Source organism: Pogona vitticeps, chromosome 1, assembly GCF_051106095.1.
Source record: "Pogona vitticeps strain Pit_001003342236 chromosome 1, PviZW2.1, whole genome shotgun sequence".
Classification (NCBI taxonomy): Eukaryota; Metazoa; Chordata; class Lepidosauria; order Squamata; family Agamidae; genus Pogona; species Pogona vitticeps.
In genome coordinates, this window is record NC_135783.1 from 8,220,239 (window position 1) to 8,235,886 (window position 15,648).

A 15,648-nucleotide genomic window follows, 5' to 3' on the forward strand; every position below is an offset into this window, starting at 1 on the left:
AACTGATGACACATACCAAGATCCAGGTCTATAGAGCCTGTGTCCTGAGCACACTCCTGTACTGCAGTGAGTCCTGGACACTTTGTGCCCGGCAGGAGAGGAAGCTGAACACCTTCCATATGCGTTGCCTACGACGGATTTTTGGTATCACCTGGCAGGACAGAGTTCCAAATAGAGTAGTCCTAGAACGAGCTGGAATTTTCAGCATGCATACATTACTGAAACAGCGACGTCTACGCTGGCTTGGGCACGTTGTGAGAATGGCTGATGGTCGGATTCCAAAGGATCTCCTATATGGAGAATTAGTGCAGGGAAATCGCCCCAGAGGGAGACCACAGCTGCGATACAAGGACATCTGCAAGCGGGATCTGAAGGCCTTAGGAATAGACCTCAACAGATGGGAAACTCTGACATCTGATCGTTCAGCCTGGAGGCAGGCAGTACATCACGGCCTCTCCCAATTTGAAGAGACCCTTGTCCAGCAGGCTGAGGCAAAGAGGAAGTCACAAAGGAAGCAAAACCAGGGAGCTGGACAGGGGACAGATTGGATTTGTCTCCAGTGTGGAAGGGATTGTCACTCTCGAATTGGCCTCCTCAGCCACACTAGACGCTGTTCCAAGTCCTCCATACAGAGCACGATACCATAGTCTTTCGAGACTGAAGGATGCCTACTAGATGGGACCAGTGGCCATGATCGTTTTTTTTTTAATTTATCTTGAGCTTCAGACTCTCCTCTTTCACCCTCTTCTTGTGTAGCGCCTTCATTTCTAAACAAGCCAATTTACAAAACCAGCTGTAGGCCAAAGTTTAATACCCAGCTTGTATGGAAATGGTTAAGTGTAGTTTGCCCTTCTGGACAATTATTTATTTAATGTATTTATTATTTAAAATATTTTTATCCCGCCTTTCTCCTTAAAAAGGACACAAGGCAGCTTTACATCAATCATTAAAAGACAATATTTAACGCTAAAACCAAGAAGTGTACAAATATCAAAATGGATCCAACCAATACTACTCTGGGAAAAGGTAAACAAAAGCAATCCTAACGACACTGTCAAAGCAGTAAGGCACAATAATCCATTTAACGACCCCACTCAGGCAGCCAGTTGCTCAGGGAAAGCTTGGCTAGAGAGAAAGGTCTTTGCCTGCTTGCGGAAGGACAGCAAAGATGCGGCTAGGCTGGCCTCCAGTGGGAGGAAGTTCCAAAGTCTAAGAGCAGCCACAGAGAAGGCCCTCTCCGGTGTCCCCGTCAGACATACTTGGGAAAATGGTGGAACCAAGAGAAAGGCCTCCTCTGATGATCTTAATACCCAAGCAAGCAATTTCCCCAGTTGCCAGGGAGGAACCGTAAGGTGGTTGTTTCCTTCTACTCTGTGGGAATTGTTCAGCCTTTCAAAACAAAACAAAACCAACCCGTGAAGACCGGCAATATTGCTCATCTCGATGAGGGGGGGAACCGGTGGGGGGGGGAAGAGAAATTAGTTAGCTCTAAGTAGTAAAAGAAAAATTAGTTAGCTCTAAGGAGTAAACAAGAAAACCGCTGGCAACCTGCCAAAGACGAAAACTGATTTCCCCTCTGTTTCAGTCTTGGTGTCTGAAAAAAATAAGTTCTGAGTGGCTCGATCGCTGATTGCATAATGCATCGAATGTTTTGATGTCTTTCTTTTCACACTTTGGGGATTGTGCATAATAACCTTGTGTTGAATGTTATAAATCGAAACGGCAGGGCAGAAATGATGTTTATTATACTGATTATAGTGAGATAACAAGGGTTGCTGTGGCTCAGATAAAATTGAGAACTGAAGGTTGGGCCTTTTTGATTTATTTTGTGAGGTACAGTACCTGCACCGGAAATGAGAAGAGCTATTTTTCTGAATAAGAATTCCTAGAATTAAGATGTCCATTGCTAAGCTGGCAGGGGTATATTGAGAGAGCAGTTGATTTAAAAAGCAACTACCACCTCTGAAGTGGAGAGACGACTGTTGCTGATGCTATGGGCCATCAAGTCAGAAATAACTTATAAGGACGCTAGTAGGGTTTTCACCTCCTGGCAAATCGAAGGGGAAGATAGGGAGGCAGGGACAGATTTTACTTTCTTGGGCTCCATGATCACTGCAGATGGTGACAGCAACCACGAAATTAAAAGACACCTGCTTCTTGGGAGGAAAGCGATGACAAACCTAGACAGCATCTTAAAAAGCAGAGACATCACCTTGCCGACAAAAGTCCGCATAGTCAAAGCTATGATTTTTCCAGAAGTGATGCATGGAAGTGAGAGCTGGACCATAAAGAAGGCTGACTGTCAAATAATTGATGCTTTTGAATTGTGGTGTTGGAGGAGAATTTCGAGAGTCCCCTGGACTGCAAGGAGATCAAACCTATCCATTCTAAAGGAAATCAACCCTGAGTGCTCACTGGAAGGACAGATCCTGAAGCTGAGGCTCCAATACTTTGGCCATCTCATGAGAAGAGAAGACTACCTGGACAAGATCCTGATGTTGGGAACATGTGAAGGCAAGAGGAGAAGGGGACGACAGAAGACAAGATGGTTGGACAGTGTCATCAAAGCTACGAACATGAATCTGACCCAAATCCGGGAGGCAGTGGAAGACAGGAGGGCCTGGCGTGCTCTGCTCAGTGGGGTCACAAGAGTCAGACATGACTTAATGACTAAACAACAACAACAGTAGAGTTTTCAAAGTGAGATACTTAAGGAAGGGTTTTACTCCTTCCATACGCGCAACGCACTTCCATGGCCAAGTGAGGATTCGAACCCAGGCCTCCATGTCCTAGCCTGTCGCTCCATCCACTACAGCACACTGGCATCATGGAGGGAGGACTAAGATCTTACAGTACTATGAGCTGTAGTCCAAAAAAAAGATAACTTCTCTTATTTCTGATCTGAAGGTAGGTGTCACCGGTCAGCTGTTTAAGGGCCAGCTGTTTAAGGCTTGGAAAAGTAAATTCTTCGAATCCTATCTACCAAATCTCCAGCCAACATAGCTATTGTTGTTCTTATGTGCCATCAAGTCACCTCCAATTTTTGGCAACCCGACAAATGAGCGATCTCTAAAACATCCTCTCCTCAGCTGTCCTGCTCAGCTCTTGTAGACTGAAACCTGTAGAGTCAGTCCATCTTTTATTTAGTCTTCTTCTTTTCCTGCTGCCTCCAACTTTTCCCAGCATTATTGTCTTTTCCAGAGAATTCTGCCTTCTCAGGATGTGCCGAGAGTAAAACAGCCTCAGTTTCAACTTTTTTTTTTACACCATAGTTAGTCCAGCCTTGATTTGATCTCGGACCCACTTGTTTGTCTTTTGGGCAGTCCAGGGAATCAGCAAAGCTCTCGTCCAGCAACACAATTCCAACTAATCCATTCCTCGCCCTACCCCCCGTCAGCTTTCTTTACTATCCAGTTTTCACATCCATAAATGGCGACTGGAAATATGATCAAGTGGAAGATCTTGGTCTTGGTGTCCAGTGACCACATCCTTACTCCTGATGGTAGATTTGGTAGATTCCTTTTCTAATTCCTTCCTCAATTCCCTTCCAAGTCTCCGTCTTCTTCTGATTTCTTGATGGCACCTTTCTCTTTGAATTGACAATCGAATCAAAGCACACAAATTATCTAACTTTTAATTTTTTTTTTTCATTAAAAGAAATTCTGGAAGCACAGCCCCACCCTGCCCCCTGCTCAAAATCACTTTTCAGAGCCCTGGTTTTCCCATTTGGCTTGTTGCTAAGCTCCTCCACACCCCCTATGGCTGACATATCATCAACCTAGATGGACCACGCCATGCTCTTACCATTCAGCTCCACCACCAACAAGCTCCACCCCTAATCGCCCCTGGTGTAAACTCCCAATTCTTAAACATCTTCCATATCCCCAGTTTTTTTAAGAGTTTGATTCTCCAAGAAGCCAACAGCTCAGCTTGCATGGAAGTCACGGAATGACGTCAAACATTCCTGTATTTCGGGAAACGTTAAGGGATAGCTCTGTTTATTGACTGCTAGGAGCCAACCCTTTCTCTGTTCCCATCTTCTGAGGGCAGGGCCTTCGATCTGAACGAACATGTCTCAAACTCAATACCTCATTCGCTTCTGCAGGGTTGACCAAAAAGAGAGAGAGAGAAGCCACACCTTCCGCTTCACTTGGGGTGAGGTGGGGGATACACATGTGGCTGTACATTTAAAGCAGTCTCCCGTTCATTTCAGATTTGCATATTTCCTCCAAGAACATCAGGGACTTCCTTCAAACAGTTTCACCCCTTCCTCTGTGACACCGGCTGTAGTTCAATGTTCAGGTTGGATTCAGAACACAGGGCTGGATGGGTGAGGCCAGAGATTCCAACCAGAGTCTTTTCCTGCACTTCCTCCTTTCTTGAGTTAGCTCAGATTTGTGAAACGCTATTTCCTGGGGCTTTTGTGTGCCTAATCCTCCAGCCAGCATGGCTTGGGGTTTTGTTCGTTGTCGTTCAAAGAAACAAACCGACCAACCTCAAAAACCTTTTCAGTCTGTCTCTGAAGAGACAGAACTGAATCAGATAGTATTCGCTGAGTGTCTGTCTAGTAGGCAAAATATATTCAAAGGTCACATTCTCTGCGGCTTTGAAAGAGGATGATGATTTTACTACAAAGGCCAAAATCCCCTATGGGTGGCCATTGTGAAAGCTGTCCTTCAAAAATGCAACTTTTCCCAGATCTGTGTTTCATTAACTTCCCAATTTGGTTGGTGGGGGGAATCCCGAGTTGTTTTGCTTTTGCATAAAACAAAACAACCCCCTGGCAGATCTGACAAAGCAGACAGAGAGAAAGAGGGTCGGTATCTATATTGCATTTGCTTGTAATAGTGATTTCCCCCCTCCTAACATTCAAATTTATGCATCCACATTTGTCACAAGACTATGGGGGATGTACAACACAACCAAGCCGATAACCCTACCCACCCCCCGAAGTCGGCTGACATGAGTATGCGATTCGTAGTAAGTTTACAACATTAATTTATCTGCAAATAAAAAAGGAACAATAATCATTTAGAAACAGTGACTTCATACAGTACTTTCTTCCTAAAGGCTCTAAATGGCTAAGAATGTTAAAAATCATATAATGCCAGCAAAAAATGACCAAAGTCACATCACCCTGTTCTTCTCCTTCTCTAGCTGTTTATTTATTCATTTTCTTTAAAATATTTTCCCCAACTTTCTCCTTTAAAAGGACCCAAGGCGGCTTATGTCATCGAAAGACAATGTTTAAAGCTAAAAACAAAATGTATACAAAGATGATTACATCATTTAAAAGACGATATTTAGAGCTAAAACCATAAAAAGGCAGCTTACATCATTAAAAGGCAATATTCAAAGCTAAAACCACAGCCAAAAACAATAAGTATAGAAATATTATGTATACAGTGGTGCCTCGCTTAGCGATTTTAATTGGTGCAGAAAAAAACATCGCTATGGGAAAACATCGCTAAGCGAAACGCGTTTTCCCATAGAGATGCAAAACCAGATAATCCGTTCCCATGGGAACGGATTGCCGTCCTTAAGCGAAAATCGCCATAGGGAAAATCGCTAAGCGAAGCGCAGTTCCCCCATTGGAATGCATTGAAACCTTTTCAATGTATTTCAATGGGGGGAAAAATCACCAAAAATTCAAAAAGAGTCAGAATGAAGCCAGATTAGTTTAACAAAGGGTTTATTAAGCGTACTAACGATTTCAAGCACTCTAAAACCCTTTTAAAACATTTTAACACCTTTTAAAAACAGCGAAAACGGAGCTGTCAAAGCCATCGCTAAGTGAAACAGGGGGACCTAAACTGTCATTGCTAAGCGAAGCAAGGTCCCGAACATCGCTATGCGAAATTCCCCCATAGGAAACATCGCTAAACGGAGCGCAAGATCGCTCCTAAAACCTCATCGCTAAGCGATTACATTGTTAAATGAGGAAATCGCTAAGCAAGGTACCACTGTACATTGTGGACGGACATGGTGGCACTGTGCGTTAAACTGCAGAAGCCTCTGTGCTGCAGGGTCAGAAGACCAGCCGTCATAAGATCGAATCCACGCAGCGGAGTGAGCGCCCATCGCTTGTCCCAGCTCCTGCCAACCTAGCTGTTCGAAAGCATGTAAAAATGCGAGTAGATAAATAGGTACCACCTCGGTGGGAAGGTCACGGTGTTCACGGTGTCTAGTCGCGCTGGCCACGTGACCACAGAAGCGGACAAACACTGGCTCTGTGGCTTAGAAACAGGGATGAGCACCACACCCTGGAATCGGACACGACTGGACTAAATGTCAAGGGGAACCTTTACCTTTATACACATCTTTAAAAGGAACAAACAAATACCACTCTGACAGATGTTAAACACAAGTAGTACTAAAGACCCAGTCAGAGAAGTAATGCGTAACAGTCCATCTAAAAGTCACACTCAGGCAGCCAGTCACTTGCCTGAAAAGAAAGATCCTGGCCTGCTTGCAGAAGAACAGCAAAAATGAGGCCAAGCTGGCTACCATAAATCATTTTTTTAAAGTTATTCTCTGGTCTGCTGCAAGAAGAGGAAATATGGGGTCTCCTGAAAATTACTGGCAATATGTTATTGTTATTTAAAAAAACTGATATATGGTTCCAGCTATATATATTTTGATTCCTGAGAATGTAGTGGGTGAAATGTCAAGCAAGTTCTTAAAAATTTATAATTGAGGAAGTATGAATCTCAGTTCCAAGACTGGACTATTTTGTTGTATATACAGAACTAGACAGATCATGACTCTCAAACCTGCCTATGTGGTTGGTCTGTACATCAGCACAGCTAATGGACAGGGATCACAGAATGACAAGAGTCGTGGTCACACAAGAGTCTTGGAAACTTGATGAGCCACCCATTTCTCCTCAAGGGTAAGCAACCTTCGTCCCTCGAGCTATTTCAACCCTCCTATTGTTACCATCCCTGCTGGGTGAAGGTTATGGAAGCCAGAAGCCCAGATGTTGGGTGAGCCAAACATTTCCCACTCCGGATTCACTTTTAAATTGGGGTTTTATGTATGAGGAATAAGGAACTGTAGATCTTTGGATGTTGCCCATCTATAACTTCCATCAGCCCAACTCAGCTAAGCCAAGAAAAAAAATGCCAGGAGATGCAGCCCAAAAAATGTATGGAGGGTCACAATTGTCCAGCTCCGCTTTATACTGCCTAACCCCAACTATATGTCAAACTTTAAAGAAAGACAGTAACAATAGAAACAGAGGAAGATTATTCAAACTAATTGTAACTCGGGCTAAAAAAAATTATAGATATACAGTGGTGCCTCTCAAGACAATGTTAATTCGTTCTGCGAAAATCACTGTTAAGCGAAAACATCGTCTTGCGAAACACGTTTTCTCATTGAAATGCATTGAAAGCCTGATAATCTGTTCCAATGGAAACGGATTGTCATCGTAAAGAGAAAATTGCCATAGGAAACATCGTTAAGCGAAATGCGGTTCCCAAGCGAAGACAGCCATCTAACGAAACAGAGACCATTAAAAGACTCGTATAGCGAAGCAAGACCAAGCTGTCAAAAACATAGTAAAGCGAAAAACAGGGACCTAAGATTTAACCGTCTTGCGAGGCAAGGTCCCTAACATTGTAAAGCAAAAATCGCCCATAGGAAACATCGTTAAACGAAGCGCAAGATCGCTCCGAAAACATCGTAAAGCAAATTCATCATCATACGAAGCAATCGTTTTGCGAGGCACCACTGTAGTTGTTATGTGCCAGCAAGTCAGACCTGAGTTATAGCAACCCTCATAGAGCTTTCAAGATAAGTGAAATATGCAGCACTGCATTCAAGACTCTGCTCACAACCTGAGTTTAATCCTAATAGGCTCTGGTAGCCTGCTTAAGGTTGATTCAGCCTTCCATCCTTCCAATATTGGTAAACTGAGTGCCTAGCTTGCCAGGGAGGCCATGTGTACCCTGCTTAATTAAATTGTAAACCATCAGAGAGTGCTTTAAGTGTTATGGGGTGGTATGTAAACAGTACACTTTGCCTTTCTTTGCCAGTTCCAGACCCCCAGTGAGTTTTCATGGCTGAGCAAGGATTCAAATTCAGACCTCCTGAGCCCTAGTCCATCCTTCTATCCACTGAAACCACATTGGGCCTCTCACTCTCTTTGTATGTGCATCATAAGCCAAATATGTACACGAAACCAATCACCTCAGCTCTGCTTATGTGAGAGAGTGGTCCTTCGACATGTGTGGTACAAGGTGTTGGGATCTGAGGTAAAACTCCTCCCTTTTCTTCCAAATCACTGTGAGGGAAAATTCTAACTGATTTGAATTAGAATGAGAAGAGATGACGGAAACTACAGTACTTAAAATCAAAGAGTGACCATAGAATGTCATAACAGTTTGTGAACCTAATTTCAGAGTTCAGTACAGGAAATCTATTCAATTGATTAATTGATTTCAAAGTAGAAAGCTCCAAAGGTCCCAGTCTTGGGTCAAAGACTCCCATTTTAACATATGTGTATAAATTGCCCATGCACACCTATTAGTGTCATCAGCAAAAGACAGCATTGGTCTCTTCTTTTAAAAAGTAAGCATATTCTGACCCCCTTAACCTTGTACGGCAGTGGTTCGGGACCTGCCAGTGGGATAATCCGATTTCAGAGCTTTGGATTAGTATTTTGGACTACAAGTCCTATCAGCATGTCAATGGTAGGGGATGATGACGGTTGTAGTTCAAAACATCTGCCCTGGGTTTGGCCCTCAGCCCTCAGTACCTGCAGTTCAGGTACAATAATAATACTAACCCGTCCCACAGAACCAGAACAAGGATTCTGAAGAGGACATATGCAAAACTCTAAAAAGCAATGGCTCCCAACGTGGGGTCCCCAGTGGTTCTTGGACTACAACTCCCAGAAGCCTTCACAACGACCAGGATTTCTGGGAGTTGTAGTCCAAGAACCTCTGGAGACCCCGGGTTGGGGAAGCACTGTTCTAAGGCAACAGCAGCCTCTCCAGATGTTTTCCAACCTCAATTCCAACAGCTTTGGGCAACACAGTTCAGTGGTGGGAAATATGTACCGTACATGCGCCCACTGCAGTTCCCACAATATGTACCCTTGAATACGGCGCTTGGTCTGATAGGATTTGCGGTAACGCACTATCTGGAAAGCCATGGACTGTCCACAAGACATTTTTTTGCAAAGTAACTAGAACACAACAGCCGCTGCCATAACAAATTTGCTAGCCTACAACTGACTTTTTACGGTGACAGATTAACATAGTTGTCCCTCTCATTGTAAATACCGAAAGAGGAAGAACATGTTTCAGAGGGCTTTGTAAGCAACACCCGGAGCTTGCATTGATCCACTGCCTCAGGAGTACCACAAAGCCAGCTGCCGGGAGATCAGAGCTGCATTTTAGCAGCAAATAACCCAGGACAGATCCTGAAGCTGAGGCTCCAAGACTTTGGCCATCTCATGAGAAGAGAAGACTCCCTGGGAAAGACCCTGATGTTAGGAAAGTGCGACGGCAAGAGGAGAAGGGGATGACAGAGGATGAGATTGATGTACAGGGTCATTGAAGCGACCAACGTGAATTTTACCCAACTGCAGGAGGCAGTGGAAGATAGGAGGGCCTGGCGTGCTCTGGTCCATGGGGTCACAAAGAGTCGGACACAACTTAACAACTAAACAACAACAACCCTGCTGAGGTAGGATATACTAAGAAATAACAACTTATTCAAGGCAACTTTGGCCAGGCACTCCAACACTGGATAGCAAAGTACAATATTCTCAGAGCTGCTTAATATTAATGACTTCCATCCTGGATATTTCACATATGTTGACTCGTGTCCTATCACTAGTCCTGACTAGCATAGAACTAAGGACTTAGTGGGATTTACTGTATTTAGTTTAAATTGTTATAAGCCACCCAGAGACCTTTGGGTAGTGTGGGCAAGCTATAAGTTAAATCAGTCAATCAGTCAATCAGTCAGTCAGTCAGTCAGTCAGTCAGTCAGTCAGTCAGTCAGTCAGTCAATCTATCTATCTATCTATCTATCTATCTATCTATCTATCTATCTATCTATCTATCTATCTATCTATCTATCTATCTATCTATCTATCTATCTAAAGGACCCATGACTGCTCATATCCTTGAAAGACAATATTTAAAGGGGAAAACAAGGAGTATACAACAGATGGTTTGCATCATTAAAGGATAATATTACAGTTCAAACAATAAGCCAATGTTAAAGCTAAAACAGTAAGTATGCAAATACTACAAAAGAGCAAGTTTATTTAAAAAGGATTGTCACTTCTTTAACTAAGTGTTGACTTGCCATTCAAGATTTGATTCACTGCTCCTTGCCTGGAAACATTAGCAGGCAATTCCTCGTTCCCTCCAGCTTCATCTCCATCCATATCACCAAATACGCAAGCCATTAATCCCCCATCACCACCACCACCACCGCTCCTGGGCCTATCAAAGCCCAAGAAGAATCTCAAGGGCAGAGCCAGGGGGTTGGGGGTTCGATCCCCGCCCTGCGCTCGACTTGATGGCCGCTAGGGGTCCCATTCAGCTCTGCCGCTTTAAGACGATTTGGTCTTTCTTAAAGTTCCTTTTTTTTTTTGAACTCCAATTCCCAGAATCCCCAAAAGTAACCTTTCCAGAAATCCTGCTCCAAAACGTTGCATCTCATAGCCAGGTGAGACACGTCCCCCCCCCCTTTTTGGGGAGAGGAATACAGAGTTCTGCCAGCCGCAATCCGAGTAGAACCCCCCTTTTCCCCCAGCAATCTTTCTCCGACCTTCCTCTCTGCTACTCCCGACTTCCTCTCGCTCCCCGCGAGTTCGAGACCGGAGTCAAGACTCAAAAAAAAAAAAAAAAAGCAGGAGGTGGGGAGGAGAGGGGAAGAACGTCCGAAGCGGCCGCGCCGTCATCCCCACTCCCCCCCCCCCGGCTGATGGAGGAGGACTCATCGAAGTCCTCCCAAGAGGGAGAAGGAAGGAAGGAAGAAGAAGGGGGGAAAGCCGGATTCGAACCACCCCAGCTCCCCGGGAGCGCCGGATTCGAACCCGCGCCCTGCCGCGCCCTGCCTCCGAGCCCAGGCAGCCCTTACCGGCCATGGCGAACGCGGAGGCTGCCCAACCCCCGGGCAGGCGGGCAAGGAAGAGCGGCGGCGGCGGCGCTGCCCCAAGGGTCGGAAGGATCGGGTCCCCTCTTGGCCTGCTCTGCAGCGTCCGTCCGGCGAAGGCTGTGCTCCTCGCCCGGATCGCCGGCGCCTTCTGCCGCGGTTGGGGCGGCTGCTCCCTTTCTCCCCGCCCCGCCACACCTCCCCTCGGCGGGGAATTTCCCCCAAGTGACGAGGTTGCCTTCGGGGATGACGTTGGTCTTCCTCCTCCTCCTCCTTTCCTTGCAGAGATCAGAGGCAGAGCAAAAAGAGAAAGGGGGGCCGGGTTCGTGCTCATCGACGCCCCCGCATCGGCGGTGGCGACGCACACACACTCACTCACTCACACACACCCGGGGCTCTGCACGCGCGTGAGATCACCAAACCATCCCGCAGGATCGCGGGGCTTACTTAACCTTTCTTGAAATGTCAAGGGGGGGGGGGTCACGCAGCATCAGCCAAGCCAGCGCACACCCACCCACATACCTCCACTTTTGTCCCCCCACCCCACCCCGTCTCAACCTGAGCAAAAATGAGGAATCTCAGGGGCTGCGATATTTCGGGTCCCACGGGAGAAGGCAGCAGGAAGAGAGGAGGGGCTGACCAGGAGAGATGGACGCACTGCCGGAAGGAAGCCACCAGCTTGGGTTTGCAAGAGCCCGGCAGGGCTGGGGAGGAAAAAAAGGCACTCATGCATAGGATGGCCATAAATCGGAGGCAATTCATTCATTCATTCATTCATTCATTCATTCATTCATTCATTCATTCATTCATTCATTCATTTGTACATTGCCCATCTAGATTAAGTCCACTCTGGGCAGGTCACAATAGAATTAAAAAAAACAAGCCATCATCACTAATATAAAATAAAATACAACAAATAAATCATCATGAAACAGAACAACTAAACAATTACTTCTTCTGGGAAAACTCGGTAGCAAGGTGGTCCGAGAACGTGCAGATTGCCAGTCTTTCTGCTGCTCCTTTAGCCTGGCCGTGAACTGTTTTTGAAAAGCGTTTGCAACTGGTGTGCTTCTTATCTGGAACCTTTTTCTCCTGCCCTTTTTGACACGCACAGGCTTCCAGATCACTTCCAAGCAGAATCTGAAGTCTTGACTATGACCTTTTTTAAAGCCTGTCATAGCCTCAAGCACCTTAAAACGTTGCCCACCTTGAGAAATCGTCCATACGACTCTGCTTTGCATACCACACCCGACGGAGGGTGGGCTGGTGGGGCAGGATCCTCATGGTGATGGCACCCAGGAACCAAAATGCCTTTCTTCCTCACTCTCTTTCAATGGAAGGCAAGGGCCATTTTTGGTGGTGGTTTAGTCAAGTCGTATCCGACTCTTCGTGACCCCACGGACCAGAGCACGCCAGGCCCTCCTGTCTTCCACAGCCTCCCAGAGTTGGGTCAAATTCATGTTGGTCACTTCAATGACCCTGTCCAACCATCTCATCCTCTGATGTTCCCTTCTCCTCTTGCTTTCCCAAAATCAGGGTCTTTTCCAGGGAGTCTTCTCTTCTCATGAGATGGCTAAAGGATTGGAGCCTCAGCTTCAGGATCCGTCCTTCCAGTGAGCACTCAGGGTTGATTTCCTTCAGAACGGATAGGTTTGTTCTCCTTGCAGTCCAGGGGACTCTCAAGAGCCTCCTCCAGCACCACAATTCAAAAGCATCAATTCTTCGACGGCCAGCCTTCTTTGTGGTCCAGCTCTCACTTCCATACATCACAACAGGAAAAACCATAGGTTTGACTATGTGGACCTTTGTTGGCAAGGTGATGTCTCTGCCTTTTAAGATGCTGTCGAGGTTTGTCATCGCTTTCCTCCCAAGAGGCAGGTCTTTTAATTTCGGGGCTGCTGTCACCATCTGCAGTGATCATGAAGCCCAAGAAGGTAACATCTGTCACTGCCTCCGTATCTTCCCCTTCTATTTGCCAGGAGGTGATGGGGCCAGTGGCCATGATCTTAGTTTTTATTTATTTATTTTGAGCTTCAGACCATTTTTGTGCTCTCCTCTTTGACCGTCCTTAAGAGGTTCTTTAATTCCTCCTCACTTTCTGCCAACAGAATGGTATCATGTGCATATTGAAAGTTGTTGATATTTATTCTGGCTTGGGATTCATCCAGTCCTGCCTTCCGCATGATGTACAGTATTCTGCATAGAAGTTAAATAAGCCGGGGAACAATATACAGTCTTGTCATACTCCTTTCCCAATTTTGAACCAATCAGTTGTTCCATATCCAGTTCTAACTGTTGCTTCCTGTCCCACATATAGGTTTCTCAGGAGATGGCTAAGGTGGTCAGGCACTCCCATTTCTTTAAGGACTTGCCATAGTTTGTTGTGGTCCACACAGTCAAAGGCTTTTGTGTAGTTTTTGTCTGGTAGGTTTTTACAGTGACTGAGTCGGAGCTTTGGAACATTTTTATGGACTATGATTCCCAGAATCCCCCAATCCATGCTGGTTGGAGAGTCTGGCTTATGATCCAAAACCAGAATTCTTCGAACTGAGCTGTGGTTCCATTTTTTAAAAATTATTGGAGACCTGAATGATAGTGCTGCCAACTTTTTTTCTACAAGTTCTCCTGTGTTCTTCATGATTATGTGCCATAGAGTCAGAACTGACTTATACTGATCCTAATCTGGTTTTAGTTCCGTACCCCCCGTGAATTTCCATGGCTGAACGGGAATTCAAACTCTAATCTCCAGAACTCTAGTTCATCACACACTATCCACTACACCACCATGGGGGATACCAGGGCTGAAATAGGGGGGGCGAGATAATATGAGGATCAAAATGAAAGAAATTAGCTCCCCCATCAAGCAATCCCACTTATGAAACCTTCTTTCCAAAGTTTATACCATCATAAACTTTGGAGCTCAAATGAAGTTTGCATTCATTCTCTAAGCGGTTTGACTGTTTTTTAGATCTTGCACAGCCGCTGTTTATTATTTTTGTTTCATCCTTCTGCCCCTTTAATCTGAAGCATGGTCTGTAAACAAAACACAGTCTAGATTTAAGCCTTCAAATTTAGTCCTCACCTACCTCTATGTACCATATTGATAAGATTGCCAACTGATGATTAGAAATTTGCCATGGAATGATGCTTTTGTGCCTTTATCCCTTTGATCTGCAGCAGCCAAAGCTTTTGCTAAGGAGCATTATCATCTGTGAAAGTCAGAGCTGTAAGCCTTCATTTAAAAAGCAGCACAGGAGCTGGGAGGGGGGTGGAGAATCGGCAACCTTCTAGCTCAAAACCTCAATCTTCTGAGATAAGAATGACCTGAAAACCAAGTAGGTAAGTCAGATGTGATCTGACATGGTGAGATAAACTAAATGGCAAAGCAAGCCCCTTCAAGGATGACATGACCATTACTACAGTTTTGTTTTATGGTTAGAAGCAAACGACATCAAACCACAAGCAGCCTACAATTCACATCTTGATCTACGTACAATTAAACACACAAAAACTGAAGCATAAAAAAAGAAGAAGCAGTAGTCTCAAAGCAGCTTATGCCATAATAGCAAAACTAGCATCCATGGAATTGCTTTCGAATAAAGTGCATTGACAGGGTAGCCATGGTATCTAGTGTGCACCATTCACCTTCCAACCTGTTTGTACTTCAGGTTTGAAGGAGATGTTGTCTACCGATAAGGCACCCCAAAGCGCAGTGCTTCTGAGCATGCACAGATTGCCTTTCCAGAGTGAAAGAAACCAGCTTCTAGTCCTGAAGACACATTAGAACGGTATATATAACACATGGATGTACTTCCCCCATCTTGATCAGAAATAGGGGCGTGAAAAAAATATGTGAAGACAGAGTACCTTCTGCCTCAAAGGCTAGAGAGAAAAAATGGTGCATGAAAACTAGCAAGTGTCTTGTGGATAAACAGGGACCATCAAGCTACTTGTTCAGATGAGGAGCATGGGAAGCAAAACTGTCTTTCCGCTTCATCCTCATATTTTTCTTTGGAGAAAGGAAAGATGTGTCTTGAATACCAGCATTCCATGCTACAATATTTTGTTGTCGTTCCCATTGGTATAACCATGAAATGGAATTCCAAAAATTACGGATAACTAGTGGTATAATGGAGTCAAAGGTCAATGCCCCAGAACGTTCTGAGCAGCATGATCTCCTATCACTACCTCCTACTTCCCTGTTCCCTCTGTGCTTAGCTACAATCCTAACATCAACTGGAAGAAATGGATTTCCCCAGGAACTGTATAAATTGTTGCAAGCAATCCTGGCTGTAATGCAAAATATTTGAGGGTGGATTTGCCTTGAATGAGCAATTAAGAGGCATTAACCTCACAAAAGATCTGCCCCTCATTGGTTGATGTGGACCAACCTAGCTGCCCGCATTTTTGTGGACTTTCGTAGTGGTGGGCTGGGTAGTGGAGTTGCAGTAATGATCACCCAAATTTACCAGTACAGCACCGCTGGTAATCAGATTTTCTAGTATAGACAACAGGGTCATGCTCTTT

General features: G+C 45.0%; 1 protein-coding gene across 1 annotated transcript in view; it reads right to left on the minus strand.

Moving 5' to 3' along the window:
• REL (REL proto-oncogene, NF-kB subunit) overlaps positions 1-11,231 on the minus strand; it is a 76,696-nt gene extending 65,465 nt beyond the window's left edge. The window contains exon 1 of the mRNA XM_072986998.2: positions 11,107-11,231. Coding sequence (XP_072843099.2) covers positions 11,107-11,113 — 7 coding nt within the window. The 5' untranslated portion in view covers positions 11,114-11,231. The remainder of the gene's footprint in view (positions 1-11,106) is intronic.
• Between the last annotated feature and the right edge of the window lie 4,417 nt (positions 11,232-15,648).